This window comes from Gobio gobio (assembly GCF_949357685.1).
Source record: "Gobio gobio genome assembly, chromosome: 15".
Lineage (NCBI taxonomy): Eukaryota > Metazoa > Chordata > Actinopteri > Cypriniformes > Gobionidae > Gobio > Gobio gobio.
Genome location: NC_137108.1, coordinates 45,135,224 through 45,161,292, shown reverse-complemented (window position 1 = coordinate 45,161,292; position 26,069 = coordinate 45,135,224). Strand labels below are relative to the sequence as shown.

General features: G+C 35.4%; 2 protein-coding genes across 5 annotated transcripts in view; both read left to right on the top strand.

Moving 5' to 3' along the window:
* phldb3 (pleckstrin homology-like domain, family B, member 3) overlaps positions 1–10,848 on the top strand; it is a 35,704-nt gene extending 24,856 nt beyond the window's left edge. For 3 of the 4 annotated variants that reach the window (XM_079837890.1, XM_079837893.1, XM_079837891.1), the window contains 7 exons: positions 15–96; positions 1,704–1,875; positions 3,605–3,689; positions 4,742–4,879; positions 7,781–7,988; positions 9,940–10,025; positions 10,228–10,848. In XM_079837890.1, the coding sequence (XP_079694016.1) occupies positions 15–96; positions 1,704–1,875; positions 3,605–3,689; positions 4,742–4,879; positions 7,781–7,988; positions 9,940–10,025; positions 10,228–10,362 (906 nt within the window). In that variant the 3' untranslated portion in view covers positions 10,363–10,848. The remainder of the gene's footprint in view (positions 1–14; positions 97–1,703; positions 1,876–3,604; positions 3,690–4,741; positions 4,880–7,780; positions 7,989–9,939; positions 10,026–10,227) is intronic. The other variant, XM_079837892.1, reaches the window with a different exon arrangement.
* Positions 10,849–12,656: 1,808 nt separating this feature from the next.
* Positions 12,657–25,180, top strand: LOC307139240 (polyadenylate-binding protein 1A-like; the record flags this gene model as incomplete). Its single annotated transcript, XM_079838129.1, has 9 exons — positions 12,657–12,840; positions 14,395–14,588; positions 14,675–14,790; positions 19,888–20,027; positions 20,097–20,191; positions 20,805–20,942; positions 24,489–24,584; positions 24,706–24,981; positions 25,064–25,180. 9 exons carry the CDS (start codon positions 12,657–12,659, stop codon positions 25,178–25,180), a joined length of 1,356 nt encoding a protein of 451 aa, XP_079694255.1.
* Positions 25,181–26,069: the final 889 nt, after the last annotated feature.

Here is a 26,069-nt window from a genome sequence, read left to right as displayed (position 1 = left end):
AACCATGTTCCCAGGAATCTTTGAAGGAGACGACCAGTTTACCCCGCAGACGGAGCTCGCATAGGAAAGTCTCAGATAGACCTCTCTCTGCGCAAGGTGAGCAAACCGACGTTTACGCTTTGAGCTTTATTGCAATGATGCTTGTACACAAATATCTGGTGTGATGAAATGCGGTTTAACTGGCACTCAGACTGTAAGTAGGTCAAACGGCAACGCAACTGTGCATAGACAACATGCAGCATGCAAAACAGCAAAACAGAAAGTACAACAGCCAAACACCATGACAGTCCTGCATGTCGTGGCTTATTAGTTGTGAAGAGCTTTTGTCAGTGTTTTCATTAAGGTGTGTCCGTGTTGCTGCACATACTGGAAAAGCGAGTGGAGCCACTACAACTGCACACAGTCGTGCTTTTGTTTGTCTCTAATAAACCTGACAGTCTTTTATCTCATGAAGGAATCGATCAAACATAGACAATCTATGGAACTGTGCCTGTGTGTGAAGGTGCATATGCACCTTCTTTACATAAATTCGTCTATAAGAAATCTGGTTACACTTTATTTTACAGTACGTGTACTTACAGTGTCCTTACCCAAGAAAGTATGTGTAATATAAGGTAACTACATGGGTTAAGGTTAGGTTCAGGGTTAGTACCTAGTTATTACCCAGTTAGTGTAATTTCTATAAGTATATAGTATACATGCGAAACAGGACTGTAAAAGTGCTACCATAAATCTTACAAGTTAATGATTGAATTATGGGACGTGACTTAATTTTATTGCACTTCCTGTTTGATACCAACTTTTATATGATGATGATGATGGAAAGAAGGATTGGAAAATACTTCCAGGGCTAGAAATGATTTTATAGAGAATTATTCTATTGAAATGTTGCGGTTGCCAATGTGACTGTGAGTATGTGTGTGAGTGAGTGTGTGTTGTAGTTGTTGTTGTGTGTGTGTGAGTGAGTGAGTGTGTGTGTGTGTGTGTGTGTGTGTGTGTGTGTGTGTGTGTGTGTGTGTGTGTGTGTGTGTGTGTGTGTGTGTGTGTGTGTGTGTGTGTGTGTGTGTGTGTGTGTGTGTGTGTGTGTGTGTGTGTGTGTGTGTGTGTGTGTGTGTGTGTGTGTGTGTTTGTTTGTGTGTGTTGAACTAGTAGCTACAAACATAGTACATTGTATGTACAAACTACTAGTCAATAAAACACCCATTAAGAGTGATTAAACCTCATTTCATAACTCATCCTGCTAATGTTGCTTCTGTTTAATATATTACTTGTGTTTTTCCACTCATGAAATCATGTGACCTCAAAAAAATATTTATTTATTTAGAATATAAACTTTTTTTTAGGATTTAAAATGAATTAAATAAAGGTACAATCTCATTGTCATTACTGTAAGGCAGCGTTTTGACTTTTATAATGGTTCACGGTATTTATTTAATTTTAAATATATTAACTTTTAGTTTTCTAATAAGACATAGACTTCAACAAACATGAGGTATAAAAAGGGAAACAACAGTACGGTACATTTTAAATGTACAGAAATAACAAACAAAATATATCATAAATATACCTGATACATAAAATACAAGAAGGTTAGTCAAAAGATCACAGTGGTTATATAATTTTTTTTTAATGTTTATTAGCCAGAAGTGTATAATAAATGTTTGAATGTAAATGTAATGTGTCCCTTTGCTTTCATATGTTAGTGTTGGTGCGAATGACTCCAGACAGACAAACCTCTGAGGCTCTTTCGCCTCGCCTTCCTCATCCCACCCACAGACTGAGTAATGGACATTATAATGGGCTGAGATCAGCGCAGGCCGATGGGAACGGCTCTCACGCGCCGTGCAACAGCGCCAACACCTCCCGCGCGCCCAGGTGAGTGGCACAAACCAGCAACCTGACTTTGTTTTTGAATTATAATAATGAATAATCTGTACACGAAGCTGTAACAGGTGTGTGTTTACATGGGTGTGTGAAACCTTTTATTTGAGGCTTATGAGGTTTTTGTGAGTAAACATATTAAACTGACTGCATGTGGGTGAAATCTGTGAAGGGAACAGTTAAAAGACATTTTGCAGTCATTATTTCATTCAAACCCGTATGCTGTCATTTATACCCTGGAACTATTTCTAATACTCTATTTTAATGTAGTTTGTTTCCATACAACAACAATTTATAGTCCATGACCAGGACTGTCGAATTTCAAAGGACAAAATGCACCATAACAGTACCATAAAAATAGCCCATATGACTCGTGTCTTTTAGTCTTCTGTTCTGAGTCAATGGATCTGTGTGAGAAACAGACCTCAAGTAAATAAATCACATGCTAGTCTGTCATATCTCTTTTTTTATGCATGTAAACCAATAAATGACATCAAGCTTGGCACAAAATTTAATTGCTTGGCCAGAAGGGAAGATGTTTAGACAATAATGGCTTTAATTTAATTAAATTTCTCTATCTCTATATTAAAATTTAGCATCTATGATATACTATATTACGTCCACCATATATATATATATATATATATATATATATATATATATATATATACTGTATATATATATATATATATATATATATATATATATATATATATATATATATATATATATATATATATATACTGTATATATATATATATATATATATATATATATATATATATATATATATATATATATATATATATATATATATATATATATATATATATATATATATATATATATATATATATATATATATATATATATATATATATATATATATATATATATATATATATGAAGTTGTATATTTAAGTATATCCAACTTTATTAGCATACATGCAGCACATTCACATACAGCAATATATACTATCCATACGATATATATAACAAATCTCTACTGAATGTAACAAAATGTATTATCGCACAGCTCTCTTTATAAATTTGGGTATAAAAGTACATCCAACTTTATTCACATAAATGCAGCACACTTACATAAAGCAATATATACTAGTGATTGTTTATATTGTTGCAAAATATAACTATATTATCACCCAGCTCTAATCTGCTAAATGCAACTATAAGTCATGTAAGATATTATAAACATTAACATCATGATTTTCTGTAAAGCTGCTTTGAAACCATGTGTATTGTGTCTCTTTTTGTTAATGACAGAATTGTCATTTTGCTAACAATTTACAATAAGGTTGTTAGTTATTGCAACAATGCTACTAACAATGAGCAATACATTTGTTAGAGTATTTATTAAGCTTTGTTGACATTAGTTAATAATACAACTGTTCATGCCAGCTCAGATCCATTAAATAATATTAAGATACAACTTTTGATTCTGATAATGTATTAGTTAATGTTGAAATTAGCTAAGATGCTTTAAAAGCATTTTTCATTGTTAGTTCAAGTTAACTAATGTTTAAAAATGAAAACTTATTGTAAAGTGTTACTGTCATTGTTGTATGAACTATGATTGTGTTCTGTTGATATAATCGTGAATGAGAGCTCTGGCTGATTCTCCTGTGGGATTTTTTTTTTTAATTGATATTCACTTAATATTCACATAAAATCATAATAATGATGCAAAACAATCTCAACTTTACAGCCCTCAGAACATCTTGGATTTGGTGGAGATCGAACGGAAACTTCGAGAGGCCAAAGCAGAGCGGGAACGTCTGCTGAAAGAGAGAGTGAGTTACTGCCCAGACACAACCACAGCAATACTGATCACTAAACTGTCACTGAAAACATACAAAACCGTAAAATACATGAAGAATTGACCCTTGGTCATCATCAGTGTGAAAGAGCTTGTTTGTTTTTCTAATATCATTTCAACAAAATCACTCTCACTTTCATGCTGACTCACGTCTTCAGCTGCATAGGATCACATGACTTATTTTTAGACCAACCGCACGATTGTTCATGCAGCAGTTCCATAAACATTTACCTTTGCCTTCACTCATTTAACAGACACTTTCACCCAATAGACCTGTCATGATTATTTATTAATCGTTTGATCAAGGTTATTTGTGCTAATCTATTTCTATCGCATTTTGCCAAAGAATATAAAAACACTGTTGTAAAGTATTCAAAGAGTCAAAAGTTTGCATTATTATATTATATTTATTATATTTAATTATATTATATTAAAAATACTCAGTGCTTAGTTGTCCTTTCTCGTTAATGTTTATGGTTGTATTCGTCTACCGGCTGTTATTTGAGTAGCATTTTCTAGTATGGATTAATAATGTTTTTGAACCTGATCTTCATCGTCTTTGTGTATTCTTGTAACCATACGTGACAATACTACTTTCCACAACATTAAATTAAATTATATAGGCCTATTACACTATAGTTTTTATTATTATATATGATTCCAAGTACATAAATAACAGATTAGGCTTAAACTGTAAATAACATAAAACACAATTAAATCGTTAATCGCATTTATTTGTATGACAATTAATCGTCAGCACAAAATTCTTTATCATGACTTAGAAATGAGGAGCATCGCAAGCAGTTTGCCATAAGAGTCAGCAATATCCTTAGACACAGTCCCATGTTTCACATTAAATTAGGACACTAGTTAGAAATGAAGTGAAAGTGAAAGTTTCTATTAAGCGCTACTGACTAAAATTTGGCCCGTTCATATGCTGATTTTCCACCAATGAAAATACTTCCAAAAGAATCCAAACTAACACAGTCTGATGGCAGTTTCTCGTCTCCGTTTGTCTCGATGCAGGAGGAGCGTCAGCGGCTGTTGGCAGAGCAACCCAGACAGAATGAGCGACAATCTTTAAAAATACAGAAGGATTCATCAAAACCAGAGCCACATGCTGAGGAGCGGCTGCAAATGAACTCACCGACCAGGACGCCCGAGGTACGTCTGAAAATGAAATACACATTCTGACATTTACTCACCCTCGTGTATCATGTAAAGCTTCCGTTTTACATAAAATGAAAGTGAACAGTGATTTGTTCTGTCAAACTCAAAGTCCGTATGACTCGTATATTATATTCTTCTAAAGTCTAAAGTTTCAATGCAGCTTCACAGTAATAAACAGGACTATTAACATTAACCGTGTTAATGTTGCTAAATTAATTATGAAGCAAATTCGATTTCAGTTAAAGCAGCTCAACAGAAGACAATAGTTTCATTAGGGCTGGTTCACACAGGACGAAGAGATGGGGGCAGTGGAATGGGGAAAAACTGCAAGGTCTCGAGACGCGACTTTTAAATGTTGAACTAATTTTAACTTGAGCGCTGCGTATTTAGAACACTGTGTCATGCGCAAGACGCTGCAAAAGAGGCGAGCGCAACGGTCAAACACATCTGTCTAGCACGTGTTTACATAGAAAAATAATGCAAGAGTAGCCCAGTTGAATGGAAAATCATTGCTGCATCCCAAAATCCATCCTAAATAGTATTCGAAAATAGAATTAGTATGTCCCAAATCGTAGTATGTTGAAAAGAGTATGTTTATTCCAAAGATACCCGGATGGTCTACTTTTTCCGAATTCGAAGAAGTCAGAATTCGAAGTGTGGATCGACGCACACTCTAACGGCTGATATTGCCCACAATCCATTGCGAGTTGGATGAGGATTCGATTAGAACTACAAACGCGGAAAAAAGTGTTTTAAAAAAGTGTTAAAAAACGAGTACGATGTGTAGGATGTGCGAGTACGACGGTTAAGTAGAGAGGTTTAGATTAAGGGGCTTTAGTGATCAATTATCAGTATTTAACCTGGCGAAAAGATATTTATTCAATGTTATCCACATTATATTTCACCTGCAGCAGCATTATGAACTTTTGTAATGATACGTTTGGCCATTCACTTTTAAATGCATCATTATATTTAAACTGCAAACACATGAGGAGAGTCTCTGCATTAAAGACGAATGGCAGATCACGTAACGCACGTAACTAAGCAACAGAGTCCGTTAAAGATGACGAAGTAGCATGTCCCACAGCTTGCATTCTCTTTTCCTAAACACTCAAAAGTATGTACTTTTTCTTCACAAAAAGAGTACATACTTTTAGGTCGTAGTATAAGTAGGCGAATTGAACGGCCCTTATTAAGCTCAAGTCGGATTTAATGTTGATTAGGGTTGGGTACCGAGCTCTGTACTTTTAAAGGCACCGACCGAATTACGTCGGTACTACCGAGTACAGATGCACATTAAATCAATCGGTACCAAATTTCGGTACCTGAGAACGTATCTGGTGATATAGACTAGTGTCTGTGAATATTAAACAGCAAAAAGTCTATTTATATATGAATCCTACATGTCCTGCGTGTCACTGTGTGAATGAATGAAGCTGACGTGCAGTTTAATTTACCTCACACACACACACACATAATTGTGCATGGCGGTCACGTGTTTCCATCTCATACGAGGACATGAATGCATGTCCGTCATCTCCAAAGCTGCTCTGAGAGTCACTTCATCAGCATTTTACCGTTTCATTTGAGAAAAACTACCGTCATGTCAAACACACAGAAACTCAAGATCTTCACGGGTAACCCATCAAAATAAAAGTTGTTAAACTTGACAAATGTATTACTGTTGTACAGTAGAATTTAGATACGCTTCAGTGTAATAATAATACTAACACTAATATAATAATACTAAATTATCAAAACTTTATTTTTTAAGTAATAAATCACAATTTGAATTCCATGTTTTAATTTTAACAGTATAAAGCTCAGTTGTGCAGCACTTTGTTTGACAAAAAAAGTTAGTTTAATTAAGTTAAAAGATAAATTGGCTTCATTTGACTACCAGAAAAAGCACAACACAGCATTTGTGGGAAATCTTTTCATACAAATGTAATTAAAAATAAAAAAATAAAATGGTTGTTTTTATGAATTCAATTAATTTAGTAGCTAGTAGCCTACAATGTACTACATCACAGACAATGGCAGACAGGAACCAAGGCAGCTCTGGCATAATGTCAATAACACTTCTATAAATGACTTAGTTTCTTTACTGTTATGTATCCCTAAAGTACCGAAAAAAGGTACCGAATTTCAGGTATCAGTTAAAGTGTGAACGGTACCCAACCCTAATGTCGATTCAGCTCAGTTTAAAAGTTTTAGTGTCTAATTTCAGTGCAGTCAAATCGATAATATTACTGAATTTGAAGTGTCTTTTGTGTGACCTGAAAATAGTTTCCATCTGCTATGGAGCTCAAATCTAATTCATGCCAGTCTGTAATTTAGAAGCGGATTTAGCACCACTTTTTACCCGGGGTTATGAAACCTGATCTGGAGCATTTTTGCTGTGTTAACCCCACATTGAGATGCCAACTGACAACCAATCGTGTTCCTCGTATTCACATGCTTTGGACAGTCACAGAAACACAGTGTGTTGTATAAACAGTCGTTTCAGCATTTGATGAGGAAAATGTCAAATTGTTCACTGAAAACACGACAATGGGACTGAGCTTTATAGTCTGTACAGTGCATCCAAGAAAACTTTTATAGTACAGTCGCTAATGTATAATACGAGGATGCGCAATGCTAGAGCTTTTATATGCACTGATAGGCAAATTAGGATGTAGAGTGTGAAACATCAGCTTATGAATACCCAGGATGAATTGTTAACCATTTCAAGTGTGAAAGAGTGCTCTGTTTAAAATATTTGACTATTTTAAATCCATGTAGAATCGGTCGAATGTCCCCCCGAAATCAGCACAGAAAATGCTGCGTGTCTCCATCTGAGCATGTTTATTTCGATTGTGCTTTTATCATGTTTGTTTCCTCTTCTTTGTGCAGCAGGGTGTCCCGCTTTCTCTGACGGCGAACTTTGACCTGCGCGCTCACGTGGAGTCTCTGGGTCATAACGTGACGGGGTGCATGGGAGTTAATTTGTCTCCCCGGCGGTGTGGCGGCTTTCTAACCAAGCGTGGAGGTCGAGTGAAGACGTGGAGGAGGAGGTGGTTTATCTTTGATCTGGACCACCAAAGACTGGCATACTACACCGGTGAGGAAAAGAGCGGCATGGCACTTAGAAAAAGAGCAAGAGAACATATTACAACAACGCATCCATTAACACGGGGGATGAAAAGCTAATCATTATTAATTCCCAATGTGCCATTATAATAAACGAATTAATCTAGGGCTGCACAATTAATCAAACAAAACTGCGGTTCTGCAAGCCCTGTGAGGTTAACGTGCATTTGGAAACGCAATGTGCCTTAGGTTCACTTTATTTACATTCACATTTGCATCATTTCCAACAGAAGTTCAGCATTTTACCAATATTTCACCAAAATAAAAGCTCAAGGATTTGACATGTTAAAAAATAATTTAAAACATTAATATTAGTGCTGTAACCTTGTAGACGTTTGTTGGTTATATATATATATATATATATATATATATATATATATATATATATATATAACCAATATATATATATGTATATATATATATATATATAATATATATTAGTTTTAAAACAATAAAAATAAATATATTTTATCTGTTTACTTGCATGTCATACAGTGTTATAATAGTATCATTGAGATACTATTATAGGTTTTTTTTCATATCTTGAATGTGTTAATTTTCATATTAATTTTTGTGAAAGTTTTAGTAATTTTGTTGTTTGCTTTTGAAATTGTATTAGTTGTTTTTTTATGTCTATGTATTTTTTTTTTTTTTTTTTAGTTACTTTTTTTTTGTTATTTTAGTACATCCAGTTAAACTAAATGAAAATGAGAGATGTTGCTTTGGCAACTAGCTGAAATAAAAATAAGTGATTTTATGTTTTATTTAATTTCAGTTAATGTTTATTTTATTAGTAGTAACAATTTTTTTATAGTTTTAGTTTCAATGTTTTTAAAGAAGTCTCTTCTGCTCACCAAGGCATTAAAAACACACAAAAAACACTAATATTGTGAAATATTATTATTAAAATAACTGTTTTCTATTTATTCCTGTGATCAAAGCGGAATTTTCAGCATCATTACTCCAGTCTTCAGTGTCACATGATCCTTCAGAAATCATTCTAATATGATGATTTGCCGCTCAAGAAACATTTATGATTATTATCAATGTTGAAAACAGTTGTGTAAAACATATTTTTGAGGATTCTTTGATGAATAGAAAGTTTAAAAGAACAGTATTTATCTGAAATAGAAAGCTTTTGTACATGTTGTATTACCGTTCAAAAGTTTTCGGTCAGTAAGAATTTGTATTTTTGGGGGCAAAGAACTTAAAAAAAAAATGATACATTTATTCAGCAAGGATGCATTAAATTGATCAAAAGCGACTGTAAAAATGTTATAATGTTATTAAAAATTATATTTAAAATAAATACTTTTCTAATAAAAACTTCTATTCATCAAAGAATCCTCAAAAAAATGTTTTACACAACTGTTTTCAACATTGATAATAATCATAAATGTTTCTTGAGCAGCAAATCCTCATATTAGAATGATTTCTGAAGGATCATGTGACACTGAAGACTGGAGTAATGATGCTGAAAATTCAGCTTTGACCACAGGAATAAATTACATTTTAAAATATATTCAAATAGAAAACAGTTATTTTACATTTGAATAATATTTCACAATATTAATGTTTTTTTTATATATAAAATAAATGCACCCTTGGTGAGCAGAAGAGACTTCTGCCAAAAACATTAAAATCTTACTGATTTTTGAACTGCAGTGCATCTTAACCCTGAATGTGACCATTAACCGACATCAGAGAACCGTGAACATGCAAATTTGTCCTTAAATTGTTGAAATATTAATTTATAATCTTAGGGGGACTGCATGAAAATATTTGCCATCTACAGGGTTCGGCTGATAATAAGTTTGGGAATCGCAGGATTAACATGTCACACTAAACGAATATACAGTGTATAGAAATCTGATGAATATCTGCTGCTTTCTCATTGAAATCTCTTCTTGTTGTTTTCTCAGAACTAGATGAGAAGAAACTCAAAGGGGTCATTTACTTTCAGGCCATCGAGGAGGTTTATTACGATCATCTACGAACAGCTACAACAGTGAGTTCATACGCCTCCTCATATGGAGAAAAGACTCTCAAACGAAACGATAGACACAAAACTGTAACTAATTTTAGCAGAGTAGCCCAAGGTCATGTTTAGGTCAGTGTACAGCTTTATAAACAGTTTAGCAGGATTTCTGACACATTTCTCATCCTGATTATGTTTGTTGCTGTAACGTGTCTCATTTTGTCATCCTCAGTCTCCGCGGCCCAGTCTCACCTTCTGTGTGAAAACATACGAGCGGCTCTTTTTCCTCGTGGCCCACAGCGCTGAAGCCATGAGAATCTGGATGGATGTTATTGTGACTGCGACGGATGAACACAGCAGATACTGATGAACACTAGAAATGATGCTGAACACATCCTGACACATGATAAAACCCGTAGAGGAGATCGCTCAGGGACTTTAATGGATGCCACAACACAAGATGAATACGAATGTCAGTAGGAGCAGAGGACTCTGGGATGCGGTGTATAAACACTCATAAACAGACGGTCAGTGCTGATATGGACCTTCAGTGGGTTTGTGTTCTGCTGCCATCTGCTGTTACACTAACAGAGCACATCCCACACCTCATTCATGGAGGCTGACTGGTGTTATGTTTCTTACACATTATTTATTATTGTTACATATTCATTTTTGTCATGTTTTGCTATTTTGGGGTAAAAATCCTGCAAAGTGTTAATAAACATTTACATTCCAAACAATGTGTCAGGACCTTATGTGACCTTATACCGCAGTTTCAACTGCAAAACATCAGATCATTGTTATTTTGTGTAAAAATAAATAAACAAATTACAGTCAATTCAATTTAAACCGCAAGGAAAAACTAGTTTGATTAAAATAATATGAAAATGCATCTTCTAATAAGACTAAAATGGGGATTATAAATGTTTCAACCATAAAAATGAGTCCTCAAATATGTAGTTCACTTAAAATTAAAATCTTTGTTTAAATAAATAGACCTTAAGGAAAAACAAGGTTTAATATATATATAAATATAAGAACAAAGTATGTTTTAAAAAGAGCTCTGGTTAATCCAGCACACCATTAATTTACAGTGTTTAACCATTAAATCACTCTCACACACACACACATATATATATTTGGAGAGGTCAACCTTTCAAGAAGAGGTGTGTGAAAGCTCTCCAAGTAGTCTGAAATTCAGGGTTTTCGCTTCTTATCAATTGAAAAAATCAAGTCAAAAGTGAGTAGTAACTAACTACTTGAGTAGTTTTTTCTTTGAATACTTTCTTACTCTTACTCAAGTAACTATTACGGGTGTTACTTTTACTTTTACTTGAGTAAATATTTCCGCAAGTACTTGTACTTTTACTTGAGTACAGATTTTGGCTACTCTACCCACCTCTGTGTATGTGTATGTGTGTATATATATATATATATATATATATATATATATACATACACACATACACTGTAATAAATCCGTAAAATAACAGAAAGTACTGGCAGCTTATTACCCAGATATTATCCAGTAATTTTACAAACATTTCTATTAACCTAACACATAACGCAATGAAGTGCAAAATTCGAAATACAGGTAAAAAATAAATACGGACAATTCAGTTCAATTATTACAGTACATTGTGCCCTATTTTCACGGATATTGTTTATATATATATTTACTAGTACTGTCAAACGATTAATTGCATCCTAAATAAAAGTGTTTGCATAATATATGTGTGTATTGTGTATAATTTATATATATATATATATATATATACACACACACACACACACATATGCATGTATTTAAGATTTTTTTATATATATTAAACATTTATATTTTAACATAACATAAATTATATAAATTATACAAATATTTCTTAAATATATACATATATGTGTGTGTGCATATTATGCAAACACTAAAAAAAATATATATATATATATATATATATGTATGTAGGCTATAGAAGATGCATTTTATGTAGGTTTAATTTGATATAGCCTATATATATAAAACGTACATATGCGTACATATAATACGTGTGTATTATATATATATATATATATATATATATATATATATATATATATATATATATATATATATATATATATATATATATATATATATATATATATAGGCACACACACATTAAACCTACATAAAATGTGTCTTCTATACATATATATTATATCCATACATCCATATATATGGAAGATGCATTTTATGTAGTAGGCCTATATATAATATAAATAGTAAAGTATACTATATATAAATACTAGTTCACTTAAAATTCAACTTTTTTTCATAATTTGCTCTTTTGTATCACACAAACAAATCGGTTATAATCAACTCGCGACTCTTTTCCATGCAAAAAAAATTGTGACCGTAAGAAAAATGTAAAACACTGAATGTTATCGTGCGCTGTATATTACATATATATTACAATAAATAAATCCGGCATATATGCAATCATGTCAGTTGGTGATTTTGTGGTGTTGTTTTTCAGAATGCAGTTTAACACTAGGGCGATAAACATGTTTATTTACGATCTGACTGAATCTTTTGAATCCGATTCGTTGATCGTTATAAGCGTTTTGCAAATTTGATATCGGCTGCTTTGAGTTGTGCATCGATTATCATTGATACCTGTCTCTATGATAAACGTGAGCGTGAGCAGCTCGCTGTACGTGGGAGATCTGGAGCTGGACGTGAATGAAACCATGCTGTTCGAGCGCTTCGGGTCGGTCGGTTCGGTTCAGTCGATCCGAGTCTGTCGAGACAAACTCACGAGCCGCTCGCTCGGATACGCGTATGTGAACTTCGAGCAACCCACCGATGGTGAGATGATGGAGAATATCAGCATTTCACATTAATAATCAACTGACCAGTGGGATTTCAGAAGTTTTCTGTGAAGTAGCCTACTTTTGTGACTTACCAAAAGCAAAAAAGAGTGCTGTCACTCAATTTTCTTCCTCATTATATCCTCCTGAGATCCTGAAGAAAATTGTTTTTTGAATGTAGTATTTTTTCATGCCATTCCATTGATTTGAGCATAAGAAACAAATAGGGGGAAATATGTTTTATTCATATGTTATGATATGTCCTCTGTAGTGGTTTAAAAATGAAAAATTAAATGACATGTATAGGCAAAAACAATGGGATTTTTTTTTCATTCACAAATCAATCTTTATGGTTTCAGGATTTTTTTAACCAAACTTTGTATAAAGATGATTTTCGACTAGGTATGCATATATCGGCCACCATATCGGCATTGGCCAATATATGTTCTTGTTATTGGTCCGATAAAGAAGATTTGAACGATATATTAAAGCCGATAAATAATGGATTATTTCCTTCAGCTGAGACACTTCAGATGCGCACTGTCCGCCATGATGGGTTTGAATTGCTTGAAATATGATTGAAATCACTTGTGCAACAAGTGCAAGTCTGTCATATAGGCTACATAAAATTATGAGGACATCATTAATTGTGTGCTTGGGACGTGGCTTTTAATGGTGAGAACGTTTCTCTCAAAAAATTATATAAGAATATGGATTTAGATTTATCGGCCAATATATCGGTTATCGGCATTGAAATACAAAGAGTTATCGTATCGGCCTAAATGTTCATATCGTGCATCCTATGTTATGAAAGATATAATGGAATGAATTGATCTGCCATTTTACTTTTTGTGGCTAAAATGGCCATACATGGGCCATACAATCGATACACTGTCTCTAATTCGCGTATTAATGTGTTCTTGGAGCAACATGTCATGAAAAAAGAAGTGTAATAATGGGAGTAATAATTGGTGACATTTTCATAATAATATCTAATATTTCATAGGAATATTGATATGTAATTTCTTTCCCTGTTCACTTTTTGTGTCTCCGAAAATGTCTGATAAACGTGATTTATATCCTGGTGTCCTCTACAGTGGACATTTATGAAATATGTCATATTTTGATTAGAAACCCCATAACATTTTCCTGAGATGTTGATTTATGACAAACAATGTGAAAATTAGTCAGATTTAAATGATAATTACAAAACATATTTCCATAAGAGTGCTAAATTTGATCACTAAATTAATGTCAGTCATTTTTAATGACCAAGGAGAAGGTGAAACCTCCTAACATTTCTGTATTTCTGTGACATCTAGTTTCAGAGAAATTCACTAAAATGTAATGTCTGTTCCTGCTCGTCTTGTTTTCCAGGACAAATATCAGTAACACTTTAGTTTAGGGTCCAATTCTCACTATTAACTTGCTTATTATCATGCATATTACTAGGATATTGGCTGTTTATTAATACTTATAAACCACATATTGATGCCTTATTCTGCATGACCATATTATTTAGTTGTAACGTTGGTTCTCCTTCACATCCTAGCCGAACGAGCCTTGGATACCATGAACTTTGACCTCATGCAGGGTAAGCCAATGCGTCTAATGTGGTGTCAGCGAAACCCTTCGCTGAGGAAGAGCGGCGTGGGAAACATCTTCATTAAGAACCTGCAGAAATCCATTGACAGCGAGGGCCTGTTTGACATCTTCTCATCATTTGGAAACATCTTGTCCTGTAAAGTAAGTAACGTTCTCCACCTCCAGCTCTATTGTACGAGATTAATATTCAGCGCAGGAGAATCTGAAGCACGTTTCTTTTCATTAAGGTGGCCTGCGATGGAAACGGATCGAAAGGCTTTGGATTTGTGCACTTTCAGACGCATGAAGCTGCTGAAAAAGCCATCAAGAAATTAAACGGCATGTTGATCAACGAGCTGAAAGTGTAAGTCGTGACTAAACGCATCGATTTCATGTAAGCAGAGGGGAAAAGAGTACAGTAAAACTTACTTAATGGGATAGTTCACCTAAAAATGAAAATTATCCCATTAGCCATTCTAGGTGTATATGACATTCTTCTTCTTTTAGTCAAACTGCCTTATAAACAAGAGCCAATCGTTGATTAGTTAAGTCCTCGCATCACTGCAGCTGCCGTTAGACTGGTTGCTATAGAAACAGGTGTTCTGAGGCGCGCATTTACGACTGCGCATGCACATTAGCTTTGTCCAGGCTAAAAAAAAACTGTTTTTTTTGTCATGATTTGAGCGTTCAAAGAAGAATTGTGCGCACATTCAATACACTTTTTGCAGGTGCTACTGCTAGATTAGATGAAGCATTTAACTCGAAGTCCAATGTAGCGTCAAAGTTAATTTTGACAATAAAGCATAAATCAACTAAAAAATAAATGGAATAATTAATGATTTATGTTGATTTATGCTTTATTGTAAAATCTTTGACGCTACATTGGATGATTGGGTAATTAGTTCACTAATGAGGTCAGGTGTGATGGTTCACACTGATACAAATTATACATTTTTTGTGCTTGTTGTTTGCCTGACGAGGACCATTTGAGTCGAAACCATAGACTGTAAAAAAATATGGACGTAGTGTCCGTGACGTCACCCATAGGATTCTGAAGAGCAGTTTTGAAGCGCAAAGTAGAGACGAGCTGGCCGTCTTGTCAGCGCGTCACTCCTGGATACCGTAATAGAAAATGGGCAAAGAGGCGGGACGTGGGTGGAGCTGAGGTGACGCGATGACTAACAGACAGCAGATAAATGGCTATCCACCTGTCACTCAAAGTGGCCACGCCCTTAATTATGCAGGACTTTAAAGCTTTATATAATGTAAATGAATGAGTTTTATAATGTAAAAAATTCACCCCCCTCACAGTTGTCATGTGTAACGTACTGCTCCGAGACTTAACTGGTTGAGGATCCAAACGCAGCTTTATTAAAGGGTAATCCACAATCGTAGTCAACAAACAGGCAAGAGGTCATAACAGGTAATCAGTCCAATCAGGCAAACAAGACAGGAGAGACAGGCAAACGGGTAATCCACGGAACAGGCAAGAAATCCAAAACCAGAGACATGAAACCAGGGAAAATGCTCATAAATGCAGTTTACAACAAACAAGACTTCGCAGTGAATGACAGAGTGAACATGGTATATATAGGTAGAGGTAATGAGATGATGAGACACAGGTGTAAACAGTGAGCGCTAATGAGTCCAGGCAAAGGATTATGGGAAATGTAGTTTGTGATGGAGTGACAGTCCGGGGTGGAGTGCCCTCTGGTGGTAATTCACGGGCACTCACACTGATGAATTGTGACATCATGAAGGGCAAAATTAGCCGTATAGACCAAAACCAAAATATGTACCAGGCTGTAAAAATGTGTTTTTCTGCTGTAAAGTTGGGCTTTTTAACATGGGGCTCAATGAGATTCTGCTCCCTTCTGGAGTCCATGAACTGCAGTTTAAGTCACTTCCGTATTGGCTTCAAGAGCAACTGCTGGAGGTTGCCGCTTGGTCGAAACGTTATCTTTTTTTTAATAAATCTTTGGGAGCAGCAGCAGCAGTAGCAGTGTGCAGGTTCTTGTTGACTTCGAGTTAAATGATTTGAGCGTTTATCAACAAAACATTTTTTTTTTTATGAGACAATTGTTTTCAGATTTCATTGGAACAGTTTTGGAGAATTTGATGTTTCTCCATTCAAAGAGATAGGAGCTGCACTTGCATGCTTGAGAGGCGTTTCAAAGATGGCTGCCGAGTGAAATGACTCATCTAAAGGGGACTTTGGTTAAAGGGATCATTTAATTAACACTTTCAAGGTCCAGGGCTGGATTTCCCGAAACCTTCTTAACGCTACGTACCTTAACGTTAATACATGTTTCCCTTTGTTAAGTATGCCTTCTGTAAGACATTCGTTCGTAAGGTTGATCTGGAGCACTCTTAGCTACCTTAGCACTATTGACAGTTCATTCCGATAGTGGCCATCAATGTTTCTTTACATCCCAGTCTATACGAATATAATTCTGCTAATTGAAGTGTTTTCTTGCAAAGAATACAATTGTCATTACACTGATGGCTGTTCGCTTTTTAATTATATTATCCAAAGGTACATCAGCTGGCAAAGCATTATGGAGTCTATTTAAAGGGAATGATTGTGGAGGGGAGTTTGGTCAAACTATGGCAGTGATACAGCGACAAAGACAGCAACGTCCGCGGAGCCATTTCTATGTGCACTATTTCATCCATGAAAACTTTAGTCCCCTGGCTACCATGTCAGAAGAAAAATACGGCAGCAAATACTGCAGCTTTTAGATCTGGTTGGTCTGACTTTGTCAAGACAAACCCGACGGAGCGCCCCGAAATTCAGCTGCTGACGCTCTCCTCTTTCTGTCTCTTTTCTCCGCTGTAGCTGTTGTTTATGTTTCGCGTGTTGCTCTTTTATTGAGTAGATCATCCAATAACAGAAATTAGTGATTTACACCAATAATGTGATGCGGGCGGTTAACCCTGCTTGTGGAGTAAATGAAGACTATGGCAAAATACATTATAAACGGCATACTGCCAGTTAGTGGGTTGATGCATGATACGTTTGGGCATAAGAGGTTGCAGGTTCGCACAATCATTTCAAAATTATATAAAATATCCACAGTTTTGGATTTAGTTTGCAATTTGGATTATATTTATAAGATCTCACGAGTCCTCATAAATGCAATTTCAACTATTTCTGAAGTGCTTCTATTATAAAGAATACCACTTTCGCACATAACGCAGTTAAACAGCCCCTGATAGAGTGAATAATCGATTTCTGAGCCATTGATAAACCAATTCAGCACCTGCTAACATCGCACTTAAGAAGGTATACCTTAAGCAACCTCCTAAGGTATAGTTCGGAGAACACGCCTAGAAATAGGATACCTTTAGTTAAGTTATAGTTTTAGAGTCTTCGTAGCGCGCTAAGAGACAACGTTATCGTGAAATGCAGTCCAGAAAGGTAGTAAAAACATTGTTAAAATAGTCCATGTGACTCCAGTGGTTCAGCTTCAATTTTACGAGAATACTTTTTGTGCGCAAAAACAAACAAACATAATGACTTTATTCAACCATTTCTTTGTAGTCTGTGTCAGCACTCAAAAAAAAATGATTTGTTGAGTTTACTTAAAAAAGCTGCGTCAAGTGGTTCCACACAACTATATTGAGTCATTTTTACAAATAACAATTTAGTTATATGAACAAAAGATAATTTTTGCAAAAAACTGAATACATTTCTTTTAGTAAATACAAACCATTTGAATTTGTCACTGTAACATAATATTTATATGTGCAGTTTACTTAATAATGTTATGTTAAAATTATAAAAGTTAGGTGAACACATTTATTGATTTAATTTACCTTATTAAATTAACTACTTGCTCTACAAGTGTAAGTGGTAAACTATTAAATATAACAAAAAGAATATTTTTAGAAACAAAATTCAAAAATAACTTAATTGTGAACAGGATCTCCATCCAATAAATGAGTGTAATAAATGAGCCACAGCCTAAACACAGGCACCACTCTTCTGCATAATGGTAACCACAAAATTACAGAAACTCCTCTAAATGTCCAACATAACTGCACATAACACTAACATAAACTAACAACATCTTTCCCTTTACTGAAAAAGATAAAATAACACTTTAATCCCTAAATGTACTCTCCTAATGCAGTCCCTTGCAAAGCATGCTGGGAACTACAGATCCACTGCCCAGTTTGTTCGTTTCACTCAGCAATGTTAAATTGACCGAACAAACACTTATTAATTAAAGCTGACAATACTCATTTTTAGTAGAAACAACTCAGTAAATCTAAGTCAATTTTGTTACATGAGTTTTTTAAGTAATGTGAACAAGGATGATTTGAGTGCAACTAACAACATTTAGTTGCGTTTTTGCTTTTTTGGGAAATCATTGCCCTGTAGATGGCGATATCGCTTTTGTAAGAAAAATAAACCGCTGCAGAAAAAGTTGGGTGCCATGCAAAATGTAACAAGTATTTGCAATACTCATTACAAATGTAATGGACTAAAGAGTGCATTTACTTATTCAAAAATGTTGTCAAGTAGAAAGTAAAAGTAAGTTACTCAGTCAAAGTACAAAGTAGCCAAAAAGATACTTAAAGGGTAACTTCAGTGATTTAGCATTATGCTTTGTATCTGTAGAAACCCGGTAGTATATTCAAATTATGGTACTTTCCCCCTTCATATCCCCCTGAGACGAGAGAATTATGCAATTTATTTCTGGAAAAAAATCCTCAGACGACGCAAATATCGTAATTTTGCATCATCGGAGGATTTTTTTGGCCAGAGGCTAAAGACTACAGCCACTAGATGGAGCTGTTCCGCATGTTATCAACCCGCCCATAGGGGAGAGATCTCACTTACTGAATGTAAGACACAGACGGTCGCACGGACAATCATAAGAACGGAGCGCGGTGCAGAGTAAAGTGAGTGTTTCAACTTTTCAATGAATTCCTGTGATAGTTAAGCTTCCATATGCGATCAGAAAACGTGCCAGACTGGCGCTTAACGTTACCTCAGCACTGCTCAGCTCTTCGATGAATGAAATCTGACACTGCTGCGTCTGTGCCGTGACTTTCGTTCGGCTCACTCACACTTTATTGAAAAGACACGTTCAGTTTTTAATTGTAGTGTTTATTCTCTAACTGAACGAAATTATTGTATTACTATGAAGATCAAAACGATGGTGTACAGAGTGGCCTCGTAGGGCAGCGAAGCAAGTGCATTCTGGGAGTTGTTGTCTTTCATCCACATGAGACAAAAATACATTTTCTGTCTTTTCTCAGTCTAGAAGGCACCAAATTCAAAAATAATTTCACATTTCTACTGCATAAATGACCCAGTTTAAATACAAAGCTTAATGCTAAACCACTGAAGTAACCCTTTAAGGACAGTAACTAATTCAATTTACTCGAATACTTTAAACCACTGCTTGTAGTGATGTAGTCACTAAGTTTCATATGTCGCACCTTTAAGGTTCGTTGGCCACTTCAGAACGCAAAAAGAGCGTGAGGCTGAGATGCAGGCGAGAGCAAAAGAGTTCACAAACATTTACATCAAGAACTTCGGCACAGATGTGGATGCCAAGACGCTGACAGAGATATTCAGCAAATTCGGTGAGTATTTGTTTTGTGGAAGTATAGATGAAACTATTGCATCTTTGACACTTTTATTTTTATTTTAAGGCCCAACCCTGAGCGTTCGGGTCATGACGGACGAGAAGGGGAACTCTAGAGGATTTGGTTTTGTCAGTTTTGAGAGACACAGTGATGCCAAGCGGGTGAGAGATGAAACCGAGGCTCAGTAGTGATCTGTATGTTTGAGCGTTTATTGATTTAAAACACAAGCCTATTTTATTCTTTCAACCAGCAGCAAACCACATGCACAGGATTATGAAAAGGATCCTATAGGCAGCATTTGTCTGCTTCTGGGTTTTAAACTTCAAAATTTTAAAAGTCAAAGCTACTTTTTTCGATTTTTGTTGTGTTAAATGCACCAAAAGAGAATCTGCACTACATGCGACTGTCCGTTTATAAAGATATTTTGGATAGGCTCTCACATCCCCGTGACCCTACAGAAAATAAGTGGTTTGATATTCTCAATGAACAAAAAACAACCAGAGGGAGACCGAATCATACTGGGGGGGACTGAATAAGGCAGAGCGGTACAAATCATAAAATTTGCGGGAAGAAAAACTTATTTTTAACAGGAGCGGGACTGAAGAATCGACCCTGTGCAGACATTTAATTTAAAGGGCACTTCTTCCTGTTGGAATTTTCATTGTGAATTGAAGAGAGAGAGTGAAAATGATTGTTAAAACTATGGCATTAATAACATTATACGTGGACCTCAGGGGAGAAATAAATAAGAGAATTGTGTGATGTAACCCTAAGGCTGTGGACGAGTTGAACAGGACGGAGCTGAACGGCAGACAGGTGTACATGAGCCGAGCTCAGAAGAGACGAGAACGTCAGGTGGAACTGAAGCGGCGCTTCGAGCTGATAAGACAGGAGAGCATAATGCGCTGTCAGGTACCAGTGACACCTCTGAAACCTCCTGCATTTATTACACTGATTAAAGGGCCATGCACGCACACCAAGGACCTTTTATAACCATAATAACTATAATGTTTTAACAATTGTTCCAATTCTAAGAGAATAGGGAAGTCCACACCATAGTTCCAGACCATGTGTGCGTCTCAATCAGCTCCTTATAGCTTCCTAGGCCGTGAATCTGTATATCGTGTACATTAATGTGGCCGATTCCCTGATAAGTGCCTTACTGAACTAGGGAGCTGATTGAGATGCACCCTGATAATGACTGTAACGATAATGACACAGAGGAAAGAAATTGTTGAAATCACTTTCAGAACGATTTTTTTCAGTTAATAAACGATAAAAACATTGACAGCCGAACAGAATCCACCCAAATGCCAAATTGAGCATTTAAAGCGGCAAACAACAAAACTGAAGCGCGCAATGTTATCATCTGCTGGTGTGGACACTAATATAGTTATTGTTAAATTTATAATTATTACATTAAAGATAAATTGTTATTAAGATTAATTGTTAGCATTAAAGATAGCATTATAGTTATCGCTGTATTTACTGTTATAGTTATCATTATGGTCATTGTTAATTATCATTAGAGTAATCGTTATTGTTAGTTATCATTAAACGTTCAAAAGTTTTTGATCGGTAAGATTTTTTATGTTTTTAGAAGAAGTCTCTTCTGCTCACCACAGCTGCATTTATTATATTAAAAATACAAAAAAATTTAATATTGTGAAATATTATTAAAATGTAAAATAACTGTTTTCTATTTTAATATATTTTCAAATGTGAATTGAATAAATTTAAAATGTATATAGTTATCATGGTAAAACTTTACTTAAAGCCTTTATGTATAATGCATTATAAAGGTATTCATAATGTATGGTAATGTATGTAAAGTAATTATAACCAAAGTCAAAATGCATTATAATATTCACAGATGACTCGGTATCTGAAATTGGTTTTTGTTGTGTTTTAATGCATTATACTTTCTAAAAGTGTATTATAATGCAGTAAAAATGTGGTTACCTAATTATTGATGAGGTCATACAATGCATTATAAGGTTCATGACAAGGCATAATTAAAGGGATAATTCACCCAAAAATGAAAATTAGCCCATGATTTACTCACTCTCAAGTCATCCTAGGTGTATATGACATTCTTCTTTCAGACGAATAAAATCGGAGTTATATTAAAAAAGTCCAGGCTAATCTAAGCTTTATAATGGCAGTAACTGTTGCTCTGTTTTTGAAGGCCATAAAAAATGCATCTGTCCGTCAAATAATGTGCTCCACACGGCTCTGGGGGGTTAATAAAGGCCATCGACATGAATCGATGCATTTGTGTAAGAAAAATATCCATATTTAAAACTTTATCAAGTAAAGTTCCAGCCGATCGCTTCCGTGGAAAAGTGTTGAAAGTGCTTCAGTTGAAAGTGTTGAAAGTGTTTCAACACTTTTTCCATAAATTGAATACGGAAGGCGATGTAGCCTGTAGCCTAAGACTGGTTTCCCACTGAAGCTAAGCGGGGTTGAGCCTGGTCAGTACCTGAATGGGAGACCTCCTGGGAAAACTAGGTAGCTGCTGGTAGAGGTGTTAGTGAGGCCAGCAGGGGGTGCTCACCCTATGGTCTGTGTGGATCCTAATGCCCCAGTATAGTGATGGGGACACTATACTGTAACAAGCACCATCCTTCAGATGAGACGTTAAACCAAGGTGCTGACTCTCTGTGGTCATTAAAAAAATCCCAGGATGTCCTTTGGTAAAGAGCAGGGGTGTAACCCCGGCATCCTGGCCAAATTTGCCCATTGGCCCCTGTCCATCATGGCCTCCTAATCATCCCCATATATATACACGATTGGCTTCATCACTTTGTCTCCTCTCCACCAATAAGCTGGTGTGTGGTGGGCGTTCTGGCACAAGATGGCTGCCATCGCATCATCCAGGTGGATGCTGCACATTGGTGGTGGTTGAGGAGATTCCCGCCCTTCCATGTAAAGCGCTTTGAGTACCCAGAAAAGCGCCATTTATAAATGTAACAAATTATTATTATTATTATTATAAAGTAAAATAACTAGCTTCTGCCTGACCGTCTTCTGTATCCAACTTACGAATAAAAGCGTAACTGGCGCGACATATCACAAGAACATAGCGCAAGTGTTTTGAACTGCAAGCAGAGGTGGACAGTAACTAAGTACATTTACTTGAGTACAGTACTTAAGTACACTTTTTGAGTATCTGTACTTTACTGAAGTATTATTTTTTAGGGAAACTTTTACTTTAACTTCACTACATTTGAAAGACAAATATCGTACTTTTTACTCCACTACATTTCTATCAAGGTCCTCGAAGTCAAAAGTCGTTTCTGTAGCAGCTTTGCAAGTCAGTGGATGAATTTTTTTCTGAACTTTTTTTGCAGACAGCCTATAAGTAATCACTTTTGTAGGGTCATATGAAGTTTCCCAACATTTTTTTAAAAGACGGTTCCTCGGCAGTGTGTGCACCCATGGCCATATTAGAAAGTAAGTTTCAGTTTTCTGAAAAGATTAAAGATTAGTTTCGTTGGCATACACTTGATGAATGTCTCATAAAATGTTAAAAAATGGGAGAAAGAGAAGCATAGACATATGGATGAATCTGAAAAAGCATGATGCAAGAGCTCAGTTCAGTCTGGTTTTTGTGCCTCTCAGATGCCAGAGCACGAGTACTGAATAGAGCTTTCTTTTGAGCCCCCCCCCCCGCACTTAAACAGACCAATACACACAAAATGTCAATTTTCATTTTGGAAAGTATTCACGTAAACAATTTTGATTATGTCTTGAGTGAACATAAACAGTTGGGGGAATATTGGATGTGTATCAGTGTATAGGATTTGTACATTCTGCCTTAAAGTGACAGCAACTTTGTAAAGAGCTTTGTAACTTTTATACAAGTATTTCAATTAGTTCAAGGTGGTCGTATGCTAGCATGTCGGATGGAGCATCACTGACTGGCTTAAACCACCATGATGGCTATAGCGTGCATTCATACAACAATGCAACAATAATAAAATAATGCATTTACATAAAAAAGGAAATTTACTTTTGATACTTAAGTACTTTTATAAACAAGTACTTCTGTACTTTTACTTAAGTAAAAATAGTTTTTTACAACTTTCACTTGTAATGGAGTAATATTTGACCAGTAGTACTTTTACTTTCACTCGAGTAATGGAGTTGTGTACTTTGTCCACCTCTAAAGAGGCGTTACACTTTCTGCATACGTTGAATACGGAATGCGGTCTGCCGGAAGCTAGATATTTTTACATATTTTATGGAGTATGTTTATTATGGATGATGGATGTGCTTTTTTTTAAGCTTCAAACTCAATGGACCCTGTCACTGCCGGGAAGAGCCAGGATATTTATTAATATAACTCCGACTGTGTTCATCAGAAAGAAGAAAGTCATGTACATCAGTAAATCAGGGGCTAATTTTCATTTTAAAGTGAACTAATCCTTTAACGTGCTTTGATCATCCTGACAGGGAGTGAATCTGTACATCAAGAATCTGAGTGACAGCGTGGACAGTGAACTTCTCCACAAAGAGTTCTCGCCATATGGGAGCATCACCAGCGCTAAGGTAGGAATTCATTTTTTATGATTCATAAAGGAAACAGTTGATGTCATTATTGGATTGAAACCCAGTAAATGCAAATGAAACAGCAGCCAAAGATCCAGGAGTGTGTTTTTTGTCCATTCAGGTGATGACAGACGGCAGCCGCAGCCGAGGCTTCGGATTCGTTTGCTTCTCCTCTCCTGAAGAGGCCACCAGAGCCATTACTGAGATGAACTGCCGGATCATCGACTCCAAGCCCATATACGTCTCTCTCGCCCAGAGGAAGAAGGAGCGTCAGGCCCATCTCATCCACCAATACATGATGAGAAGGACAAGCTTCCATAGGCAGCAGCAGCTGCTGAACCCGCAGGTGGAGCCATTCCACCTGGAACCACACGCTGAGCACTTCATACCTCCACAGGTCGAGATTCACATCAAATACCATCTACAGATCATCTAGAAAACCACATGTGACGGACTTGATCCGTGTGTTTGTTTCACAGGTTCAGAATCACTCTTCATACCACATCACCGTACCTCAACCCAGCACTCAATGGGACGCGCAGAGCATCCGCCCTCAGTGTGAGCAGACCTTCTTAAATTATACACGCTTTATTTAGATCAGGGTTTCCCACACTGGGGTTCATGAGCTGATCGTACAAATGTAAAACTAAATTTAAAAAACAAATAAAAACATTAAAAATAAAACACAAAAATGTATTGTATCATACAATTAAAAAATGTATTCAAAATAAAAACACTTACTAAAATTAAAAGTACACTATGTAACTTTTTTTTGTTAAAAATTAACAAAATTTAAATGATTAAAAAAATTCATTAATAATTTAAAAATAAAACCAGTCAAAATAAAATACTTAATAAAATTAAATAAACAGATCATTTGAAATAAAAACAAAATAAAACACTATTATTTGATTTATTTGCATTATCCAACATCAGAGAGCTGTGAATATGTTTCTAAATTGTTTAAATATTAACTTAAAATCTCAGGGGGACTTCAAGTAAATAATTCAGCTGATGTAAACTTTTCGGAATCCCTTATTTAGAACACAATTCATTAAAAAATACATGGCAGTAATTGTAGTAAACGTGAATATGGTGCAGCATGTTTTGAGGCCGGTTTGACATTGATCTGTCACAGATCTGCATTATTAAGAATACCTGAATTATTCCATATTCGTCATATGGGCTGCATCAAATGTCATTGGACCTTGCATGTCTTGTAACAGACTGATGGCTCTAGTGTTGTAGTACTCAATTTACCAATTCAGATGCATCTTCTGTACCACATCAGCAGTGCAAAGTTTAATTTAGTTGTTAAGGATTTCATTTTATTGGTAACAGCTCTATATAGTATCTTATTCCAATTATATTTATTGATTGAAAATAAATAATTTCTCAGGCGGTACTGTGGATCTTTATGAATTTAAGGAGTGCTGGTCTGGTCTTGTCTTGGTCTCAACACTCATTGGTCTTGGTCTCGGATTA